This window comes from Dermacentor albipictus, chromosome 1, assembly GCF_038994185.2.
Source record: "Dermacentor albipictus isolate Rhodes 1998 colony chromosome 1, USDA_Dalb.pri_finalv2, whole genome shotgun sequence".
Lineage (NCBI taxonomy): Eukaryota > Metazoa > Arthropoda > Arachnida > Ixodida > Ixodidae > Dermacentor > Dermacentor albipictus.
Genome location: NC_091821.1, coordinates 338,232,743 through 338,244,179, shown reverse-complemented (window position 1 = coordinate 338,244,179; position 11,437 = coordinate 338,232,743). Strand labels below are relative to the sequence as shown.

The window sequence follows — 11,437 nt, the reverse complement described above, 5'->3', positions numbered from 1 at the left end:
TATGTAGCAAACACCTTGAAAGCTGGCTTCTCCACAATAAGGGTGCGCATGCCAGGAAGCCAGCTTTCTTGAATCTCTGTTTTGCTGTTACATTCGGTGTTTTTTATTGCGATGGCATCTTATATCACACTCCAGGAGCTTTTCTGACGTCGGCGTTGCCGTAAGGTTCCGCATAAAGTCCAAGGGCGATAAAGCAGTCGCCACGCGCCGTATGCTGTGTGTGAGGGCGAAAGCTTGCGAGGGTAATCCTGCGAACGCAGTTCAATCTCTCGTGCGCGAGCGTGGAACGTGGGCCGGAAGCGTGCCCTCTCCTGTCGCGGGTGAGGCAGGGGGTTAGGTGAGGGAGGTGGGGTGTTCTTTTCCGGCTGTTGCTAGGGTGCTAGGGTGCCTCGATGTCCTCCTCGCCCGCCGCTCCGTACAGAGTGGCGTCTACCCCGCGGCGTCTACTACGGCGTTGGGCACGCGAATGGCGTGAATGGCGGACGCCGTAGCGGACACCTTTGGCGGACGCCGTAGGGTGCGTTGCCGGCGCTCGTGCGTCTTGAAAGCGACCTGCGATGGAGCCAAAGTGCGCGCCCGCGCGGGCCTCATCTTCAGAGCGGTATGAGATGTTTGCAGAGTGCGCATAGTGCCGGTAGCTTCGCATGCGTTGTGCTTTCGATGTTTCGTTCACACTGACGCGAAAGATGCACGAAGGTCAATTCGTTTGCTGCTGCCGCAATTCCTCACTCCAGCATTTTGACAGCGACTTTCCGCGCTCATCGAGCTAGATGGGTTCATGGTTACCTGTGCACGCGTGGCGCCGTGCTTGTTAATTTAGTTAAAACACGTGGGCGGGCTAGTTGATTTGAATCCATGATAGAATGTGTAAGCGCGACTGAACAAGGACGTAGAAAGAAGCAGACACACAAAGGCAGCGCTGTGTTTGTGTGTCTGTTTCTTCCTACATCCTCGTTCAGTCGCGCTTACACATTCTATTATCGTTGTTAATTTAGTTAGTAAGCGAATGCTTACAAGTTTATACGGCCGCTAAAGCTACTATCCTTACTTCCTACAGCTATCCACTAATTTTCTATCGCGGTTGGTGTTTCGCCTCTCGGGCTAAAGTTAGCCTTTCTTTAAAAGTATTTTCGTATGCGTAAAACATAGCCAGGTAAAGTATTTAAGCAAGCCTTTAAGATATTCAGTTATTGTGGGAATAGTAAGCGCAGTTATATATTAATTATAGGAGCGCGTCAACTGTAATTGAACCCAAGTAATCTCTGTTCTGACAATGCCGCCATTCTGATTGCACCACTGGGACATCGGGTACATGTATTCGCTAAAGGGAGCCGACGCGTCATAACGCAACGTTCGGTACGCTCGACGCTGGATGAATGCTTATCATTATTGCAAACAGAATAGTGGTGTGACAAACAGCGTGCATTGAAGGCGGGTGGTGGTACGGAGGTGATTGTGAACGTGGTAAGAAGTATAAAAGCGACTCTAGGGCATGGGAAAGCGACCCTACGGCTGTAAAAGGTGGGCCATGTGCATTCAAGTGCGAATAGAACGTTACGGAAGGCCCCTGATCGAACGCTATAGTCAATAAGAGTAACATAGGTTTCTCGTATGATGCTCCTGCAAGAAGCTCCTGCATCGTCAGGTATTGTTACTCAGGGAGCAGAACAGTGTCAACAGCGTGAACCTACAGTCACCTACCTTCAACCTAACTCTCTGCCGTTCCTGGAATAGTCACATTGCGGCTGATCTCTTCTGAAATCTTCTAGCGTGTCTGTAACTGAAAATAACGTACGATACTCACTGCACTGACAGAATTGCTTTCGGTGTCGATGGGCATTGCCCTACTGAAAATTTACTCTGTGCTGCTAAGACGAATAATGGTTTCGTGTAGTAGCGTGCGTTAATGGTGAGGTAAAGCGCTTGTTGAACGTTAGGCGTGTCCCCGTGATCTCCACCGCACCTTTACGTCCAATGCTCGTGGCTCGACCGTATCGTCGCTTGCTGAACATTGGCCCCAACAGCTCGAGCTGGGTTGTGCACATTTACATCGTCTCTATACACTACCCAAAATTTACCCAGCCGAAACCTCTTATGTATTTCGCCGCTGCTCGACACTTGTTTTTTTTTTCTTCCTTGGAGTTATGCCTTGCGGCGTAGCTTATGCTCATTTAGCGCTCATCTCATTCAAGTTAGCATGTTGTAGTGTGTTGTAAGTGCTTTGTTTTGTTTCGTCTTCTCATTTTCCCTCTATGAGTGTTGTGAGCTGGTCCAGGCCTGTTAACGTAACGTGGGCGAAACAAATGCCAGCAAATCTCGACAGAAACGATGCGTTATAGCCGCCGCGATTGGGGCTGAGCCCTTGCAATGTTGGCAGGTGGTGAAGGAGCGCGCGCGCTCCTGGGACCGCGTGTCGCAGCGCACGCCCACCGTGTGCAGCCAGGCAGCCGTGGCGGTGTCCAAGCGCACGCCCATCCAGGCCATCAAGGAGGAGAGCTGCCAAAGCACGCCCGTGCGCCTGCGCAGCGCCGGCCGGGCGGGACACGGCAGCCCTCCCGGCGGGCGCACCGAGCTGCACCAGTGGCGCCTCTGCTTCTACGTGTTCGGGGGCCGCGAGCAGGGCGCCCCGGGACTCTACCGGCAGCCCATCTCCATCTGGAAGCTGTACGTCTGAGGGAGTCGCGCTGCCCCGGATTCAGTGCGGCACCGCCACAGTCGCCGCGCACGCGTCCCAACGTACGCCGGCCACTGGGAAGCAACGGGGCCCTTTTGTCCGCAAGAAGGGGCACAACCTAATAGACCAGTGGACTCGGTCTCGCTGACCTAGAGAAAAGCCGAGAAACAAGAGTTAGGTGCCCCGTAACATTCCGATGACCTTCGCAGGGGAGGCACAAAAAACGGACACGTTCTCCCATTGATGGTATTGAAAGTGAAGTAATTGTGTGCCGATATGGCTTCGCGGTGGGCATTCTGCCCCCTGGCACCCTTCGGTAGGTGCGCCTGTGTGTCTCTCTTGTTGACCTCACAGCCCTTGCAGCGCATTTACCGGTGGGAACAGCGAACGCAGCACGTCCGGATCTAGAGAAACGTGACCTGTGCTTAGAGGCGGCGTCGAATGAGCGTCGTGTTTTGAGACTTTCGGTCAGTGGTATGAGCGCTTCTGTGCTCCCTTGCGCATTGCTTTTTTGGTATATCGTTCACTTCATGAGGGGCAGCGCAGTTTCCCGCGCTATAGTGTCCAGGAGCCGACCTGACTCAAATACGATCGTTCATGGAGTATCTAATTATAGCTTTAGCGCTATTGGAGTAGGGTAATCCGAGGGCCTCGATTTTTCGTTAGGCCTAGGACATAGGAGAGCTAAATAACAAATCTTTGCCATCCACTGGCATGAGATATAAACGTAACATTTTCAGATTTTCTCATGTGGGCAACTGTTTTCTCTCTTTCATGTTTTTACTCAAGTATCTTGCTTAAAAAATTTCAATTTCGCTATTCATTCAGTGCAAATATTTGGGTACGAGGTAAGTGTGTGAATATATCTGAACGTGTTGGCACTTGTCAGACACTTTGCCTGCCTCCCTATATCCGTCGATTCAACCGTTTTCTGACAGTGCCCACCTGCTGATGCCTCGGCAGTCAAATTGCTTTTTTTTTTTCGCTTTCTGTATCAAATGTTCTTTTAACATCGTAAACGCACAAAAGGCGTGACGTAGCTGCTCGACTTTGTCTTCCAGTTCTCCCCTAAGATTCTTTCTTATTTCTGTTCCTCTTTTCTTCAAACCGCAAATGCTATCTTTCCACACACGCACAATCGACTCACCCTTGAGGTTCACTGTCATTTCCAATACCACAGTGTTCTTTTTAAAATACAGCGAAGCAAACAGGTGCACCATCATATGGTGATGAAATTCTCAGCTTTATGATGACAGTGGTCATGTGAGAGGGGCTGTGCAATACTCTTTGCTTGAATACTCACTCCATCATCTTTTGCAGGTATATTCTTTTGGTGATTTGGCGTGCTAGTATTAAAATATTCTCATCATCCACTACATTGTCAATGGGATGATCTTAAGCATACAAGAAAACGTCCAAGGCAGGCTTCACTTGCGATCTTGTCCTGAATTTATAGCAAATTATGATACAGGAAATATTGATCTCAGTTTTGTTTCAGTGAACATTTGTCCTAGCTTCTCTGTTTTGGTTGTGGCACTTTTGCAATAACTGACTGGTTTAAAATGGTGAAGTGTTGAACCTCAAAGTTGAGCTATCAAGGCTGAGAATATGTGGTATCTCTCTTGGGGGTTTCACATAACGTGCAATATGAGACAATGGGTACAACGAACTCAAACACACCTTCGCTGAAAAGGAGGGAAGTTGTATCATGTTTAGTCTGCAATGCCATTGAGTACGATATTATGTTCTTACTCAAAACATTGACATTACGCTGAGCAGTGTTTCAGCTTGCCAGAGAATGGGCACTGACGTCTCCTTGTATGTGCATGTCCATCATCTCGCATCTGCAGCTTGCTGAGCAGTAGATTCAACTATGGCCTCCAGTTGCTGCACTACTAGTTGCTGAGCAAATGTCTCGAATGCCTTATCAAGACAGACCTGCCATCTGGCATTGCAGATTACTGCACTATTGCATTTCTATCTTGGTTTATTTTCATAAATATATATGTATATATATATATATATATAAATTCTTGTACCTGGCTGTTTTATTCTGGTGGGCTCGAAGCAGAAATTTCAGTGGCCAAGAGTATTTATGTGAAGTTGGGAGTTTGGCACTTCTCGGCCTCTGCTGTTTGAACAAGGAATTGTATTTTTATTATGCACTCATAGATAAAGTGTTATGAAGAATAACATATATGCACGCATTCATGTATACGCATGCAAGAAATATTCATATTTTTAACAGTTTTATAATTTTCCTTTTATTGCAAAAGGTGAAAATTAGCTGAAGGCAGCAGTGTGTATCTTTGATAGGTCCTTCTTTCTTTATGTGTACATGCATCTGAACTGAAGCCAGGAGCGCAGAATGAAAGCGTGGAAGAGGTAACTGTTTCAAATCTTTTTTAATAATTAGAGGCTGCTTTTATCATTTAGCTATATAAAAACAGGGTTATTTATATTGGATCCACATTGCTGCCCAAATCATTATGTGCTCTGTCAATCCTATCAAACATTAAGAGTTTGTTGTAATAATTCTGCGGAAACCTGCAAGGTGGAGAGAAGTCATTAATAAAGGGAAAATGAGACATTCACCCAATCGTAGCAAGTGCTGCAAAGGAAGCCCATACGAGTTCCTCAAAAGAAAAGCTATCACACAGAACTATTATGCCAAACTCTTGCCTTTCATTCGAGTTGTTGATGAATTTGACTTCGCCCTGCCATCTGCTAGCTGCCTGGTTAGCTCAGATGGTAGGGCAGCAGCGCCAGAAATGCTATGGTCCCAGGCTCGAGTCCCGGACCAGGACAAATTTTTTTTAAACTGCGAGGCTTTTCTTTCGAGGAACCCGTATGGGTTTCCTTTGTAGCAATTGCTACAATTGGGTGGATGTCTCATTTTCCCTTTATTGATGAATAGCTTGTCCTAGTCTAACTTAAAGCTCTATACAGATTTGATGCTTCATCCCGACCATGTCCTCCTGAATGCCCTTGCCCAACCAGGAATTCATTTTTAGTCTGCAAAGATGTACAGGACACTTACACAGCAGAAAAATTATGTCCATGGCTGAGGACTAGAAATGTCGTCAAATATTTTTGCTGCATTCTGTGATGCTAAGATGTCCAAAAAGTTTCTGGTGTAAGATGCAGTTAAGTTTTTGTTTTTCTGGCAGGGTCAATACCAACATAATTGCCCTGAAAACCTGTGAGATTTGACCAGCCATGCTGAGAGTGCGGTGAGGAATCACGAAGAGCAGTGTTTGCAACTTGCTGATGTAAGCTCGCGCACATTGCCATGTGTGTGTACCTGGAATGGTGACCGCTTCCATGCCTCTTAGAGTGTTCTCTAGGATTGATTCAAATGGTGTGGCATGTATTGTCTCATTTCAAAATTTTCAAGAATTGTTAACAGGATTTTCAATTCTGTAACAAATGTAATGCACCAAGAAAGGGAGTATTTGTGACCATAAAAAAACGCAGCATTCTGAAGGTACTCAGGCTTATTCATGTGGTGAACTCTCCCTCGTTTTACCTCTGTTGATGTACATTGCTGTTTATTTTGTATCTGCCTTAGCATTTCGTCCTGTTTAACCTCGCATGCCAGTGTTCTAGAATGCACAAGAGCTGCAGCGAAAATCATGTGCCAATGGGACTCTAAATGCGGCTTTATTGCAAGCAACGGCATCTCAAGAGTGGGAGACTGTTCAGGTGGATCGCATGAACCTTTGACCACCGAGAGGCTTCAGATAGTGGCACGAAAGTCTGACATTCTATCAAAAATCGCAGTGAAGGACTGTGGCGTGGTATACAGTCGGAAGCCATGCAGCGCCGATCGCTAGTGTGCAAAATGAAGCGTGAAGTGTATTTGACAAGAGCTGAAGTTGTCGCACTGCCACCAAATAGTGTGTTATCTTGTACCGGGTCCTTGTGTGTGTATGTGTGTGTTTGTGTGTGTACGACGCTGAATGCCTGTGTGTACTGCTGTGTGCGCTCGATTTTATCGGCTGACACTGTGTGGGTCAAAGCTGCGGCAGCAGGGAAAGATCGTTCCTGTATTTCTTTACACCGATCAACACGAAATTCGTGCTGCGCGCTTTGTCGGCACGTAACTCACAGATAGCGTGCACCATGCCAAAAGTGATTTTTCTTCCAGCAGACAAACGTTAAACTGCGCTCAATATTAAATTCAATTTCGCTCACGCAAGCTTCATCGTACAACTCAGTAACTACGTCCGGTCCAGGTGACACAGCCATGCGCTTAAGCGTAAATGTTTTCGTCCTCATTGCATTTCATGGAAAGCTTGAGCAAAGCAGTCCAACAAAGCTTGAACGAGCTGCCCTCGCGACTACGTCTAAAGAGCTCTAGACAAGCTTGTAATACTTCGAATTTCCCTTTCGCGCATTCGCCCTTACGCAAGTTTCTTTCTGCGAACAACGCGAAACAAAAAAAGAGGAGAGCAGACGACATGAGCGATTCTCTTTCGCGCTGTTGACGTGTCCCACGTTCAAGCGCCGGAAGCCGCGCCTCGCCGCCCGAAGACGTTACTGTAGCTGTGACGTCAGCATCCGGTGTCGCGGTACCTGCGGTTCCGACTTCGGTACCCACCACGCGGAACTTTTGTGATCGAGGCTGCGTGAGGGCGTGGAGGAAAAATTTATTCGTTTACAAGCCTGTCTCTCGTCCGCGTACTGTTTATGGGTGGTACAGCCCTTTTGAGGGCCTTTCCAACGCCAACATGAAATGTAGCTCAGCGCGATGCTCACAAGACACCGCAAGGATTAAAGTGCATCACGTAGGAAATCGTGCGGAAAACCTTTTTTTTTTTCTTCCAACCATCCTGGTTTGGTTGCTGTCGCAGCAGCCATGATGAAAATAGCCCGCCGTTGTAATTGTCTTAGCTTGGGCGGTAACTTCGAGGTTACTTTAGTGTCGTGCATTGAATTATATTCGTATCCGAATACGTTTGGTTAAGCCGCCCACTCACTGCCATGCGTGGCATTCCGCCTGCGCGTTGAAATAGCGTTTCCCAACCGGTTGTTTTTCTTCCGGTTCTTGGCAACCTGCCTTAATCCTGACTCAATGTTGTTGTTCTTTTTTTCTTTCTTCTTTAGAAGATGTTTCAAATTTCAGAGTAATAGAGGGCGTCTAATGACGCCACTGCCGTGATTGACGAGCTGTACACGAATCGAGCATCGGGCCTAAGTGCGCCACTTCCCTCATTCGGATAAACCGATTTCTGATTTCGCTTGTAAAAAAAAAAAAGTCTATGAGGGACGTAAATTGTACAACGGACACGCTAACCTGTACGGCTTTGCCGTTTTTTACCTTCTGTAGTTGTGACGCGTGGAAGGAAGGAGGGAAGCGGGTGTAAAGCACGGAATGTCTCTTATTCGTTGCTCTCGCCATGCACAGTGCAGTACCCGATGGGTCTCGCTTAATTTGTACGCCGCTTTACTGAAGGGCAAATTACATTATCGGGGCATAGCAGCTGTTCGCGTGATTATAGTGTAGGAAGAAAAACGAAAGCTGAATTCTTGTCGACAGCTCAGCTTGATGTTCTTCCCGTTATGCTAGCCCTTTCATACTGCCACTCCGCCTTTTTTTTTTTACTTATTTTGATTCGCGGTTTTGCAGGGCATGCGTCATTCCGGTGATTGTTGTCTGTAGGGCGTCTTCGTTCTCCCGTTATGCGCTTCGAGTGACTTTGTCGTCCGGGCACAGTGCAATTTCGTTCACATCCGTTCCGCATCGCGACAAAGATAAAGTTCAGCTACAGCTACATACATGCTGTCATGCGCGTATCATCGCCAACGTCATGGATAGGCTTTGTGAATGATAGATGTTTTGTGTAGAAGAAAGTGCAGATAAGGGAGGTCAGCCTAGGTTGTGGGTTCCAAAACCGATGCCACCGATTACCCAGAGTTATAGAATTCGATACGAGCATCATCTGGCCAGGTCTAGCGGTATCTACACACACACACACACAGAATAACGCTCTTAGAATCAAAATGTTCCTAAGAGCAAATTCAAACCAATCCTGATGCTGGACATATTATTATAGCAATGGCAGTCGGTAAATGGCAAAATAGCACACGGACCCAGGTTCTCTACTTTGTTGATAGGACTTAGGTGGAAGTGAGTTTCTTCATCACTTTAATTTCCTTCAATTTCAATTTCTTTCAATTTCAATGTAATTTTTCATCCTCTTGAACTGCAAAGTTTTCTTTCGAGTAGCCAGTTACTTAGCCAGAAACGTATATCAATGTTACCGTTCATTAATCTTTCTCTGCCTCGCAGATTACAGAGGAATCTCCGGAGATCGTTTGCCCTCACAAAGTTGTTTTGACGGGGATTCGAAGTTGCGCGTGACCTTCCCTCAAGTCCTTAAGCGATAAACCACGCGAAACACGAGAACAGCTAAGGAAAGTCTAGACCGTTACGGAAAAAAATTAAAACGTCTAAACCCTCATCAGCTTATGCATTATTTAAATGTATACTTCTAGACAACGTCCTGCAGCTTGCTAACCGTCCACGCTGTCTGTTGTCCAAAATTTTCCATAATTTAAAGTCGCCTTCGCGCCTTTCCAGAAATTTCAAGAAGCTTTCTGCAAGTTTTGTGTTTAGTGGAAAGCCGAGCTGTGCGAGGCCGCTTCTACCCATCTGTACCCGTCGACGGCGATAACGCGGTTTTGAGTCCACGGCCACCCAGAACCGAGGCAGCTGGCGTTCAAGTACAAGAGGCTCTGCGGCCACGCTTACATGATAGGCGCCGTGCCGAGAAAAGCCTTCAAGCATGCCGCCGCCGAGCCGTACGTCTCGTGTACCTTTCGGCGATGCGTTTGCTCGTGCATGACACACAGGGCTACACGAACGCCCGAGCTCGCCGAGCACGTGGTCCTTAGTGTCCGCCCAGCTGCTGTTGCATTCCTGGTGTGATGATTAACAGTATTCTGTTTCAGTTTCGTTTTTCTTCTCAAATTCCGTCGCCACATAGACCGCGTTCTCCACTGTTTTAAAGAGAATGTCTCGCTGTCTCAACTGGACGACGGAAAGACAGTACGATAGGTATTGCTGCGCTCACTGCCAAGCTGTGACGCTAATAAGTGGCTCGTTGCAAGCACTTTAATCATTCGTTTGTTCATTCGAAGCGATTGTATATTTAGAAGAATAGTAGGGTCTATTTTCGTCCGTAACAAAGGCACAAAACAATTAGGGAGATTTGACGCACATATCGGAATCTATGTGAGGAAAAGCTTTCGTTAAGCGGTTAATTAAATGCCATACAATTAAATGCGGTGCGTGAAACTGTCATTTTCATCCAATTTCCTGGCCCGGGATATCAGAGCACAAGCGACCACCAGGTTTCTAAGAACTTTCTCGTTTAAGTCATCTTTAATAAAATAGAAAGCTACTACACCCTCAAATAAGTGCAAGTTCTTTGTGTCTGGTCCGACTGGAGATACTTTTATCTTAAATACCTGTGCGGGACAGGTATACCTAACACCCGCAACACAAGTTCCCAAGGTCGCGAGAGAAGTGACAAAGTGGCCTTTGCTGAAACGGCGACGTTCAAATTTTATTCGCCAATCTCGACTCTAGTCGCTTGCTTGAAAAACTGATCACTTAATTAAGGAGCAGACCGACCTTTTGCGAAGTAAACAGTACTAATAGGCGTAGTACCAGCGGTACGTACTTGGTGTTACGCTTTCAGAGAAAGTATATATTCCTTCAAAGAACGTAGACCGAGCCGGAGCGTTTAGTATTTCGTACCTGTAGCCGTTTCTTTCTTTCTTTTATTATTATTTGCGTCATCGCGCGCATGTAGGTCGGCCATTCTGAATGGAGCAGCGCTTGAGTTGCTGGAGTTCTCGTGAGAGGCTTCATAATCATCAACGAGCTGTAGAGTCGCTTACACTTTCGTGTATCCAGCGCGTTACGCAAGCGAAAACCTAATACATCGTATATGCTAGCAGTACCGTATGACGTCATAGTGGCGATAGCATATGTGGCAAAGACCTTAGGCGCCGAGTTTGTAGCATATGGCCGTAATCTTATAACCGCGTGTAAAAGAAATGCGTAAACGTGTTCGCTAGCCAAAGTTAAAATTTGTGGTTGTTGACAACATTAGCGCGCGTAGTAGCGTAGTTAGCATGCCGCAACACTTCGGTCGAACGAACTTTATGAGAGATCTAAAAAAAAACTCTGTATTAGTAGAAGAGAAATACGTGGGCTTGCCATGAAGGCTGGAATTTCGTAATTGTTAGTAGATATTAATAGTTCGTTGAAGATATATATAAGCCAGACGTGCGCGGAAAGCATATTCCAGTGGCGTGCTGTAATAGATAGAGGAGAAAAAGGGGGAACATGGTATTACCGTGACGCGCCAATTATTGTGCAGCGTAAGCAGTGCAGTGTAAGGCGCCTCGTGGTGTGTGTATGCTTCTATCGAACATTAGTGACTCGTACAAGCATTTATTTTCCAGAGGAATGTGTGTACATAGTGCGTAAACGGCGGAAGCAGCTGTGTACAATAGAGTCCATCTTTGCGTGGTGCAGAGTTGGACCTCGCGAGCCATACTTATTTTCAACGTCCTGAAAGAGTTGTACATATAATATATTCGCCAAAACACACTTTGTCGTCTTCATATGTTTTGTTCGCCTTGTTTTGTCTTTGTGTGTGCAGCATATGCCGGCTGTGTCGAAAGAAGCGGGAACGAAAGGACAATAAAAACAATGGTGACATTTATTTGACGGTGTATGAATTG

The 11,437-nt window shown here is 46.5% G+C and overlaps 1 protein-coding gene across 3 annotated transcripts in view; it reads left to right on the top strand.

Annotated features, from left to right (window-relative positions):
- LOC135900926 (uncharacterized) overlaps positions 1-11,418 on the top strand; it is a 112,800-nt gene extending 101,382 nt beyond the window's left edge. For all 3 annotated transcript variants that reach the window (XM_065430636.1, XM_065430707.1, XM_065430570.1), the window contains one exon: positions 2,378-11,418. In XM_065430636.1, the coding sequence (XP_065286708.1) occupies positions 2,378-2,674 (297 nt within the window). In that variant the 3' untranslated portion in view covers positions 2,675-11,418. The remainder of the gene's footprint in view (positions 1-2,377) is intronic.
- Positions 11,419-11,437: the final 19 nt, after the last annotated feature.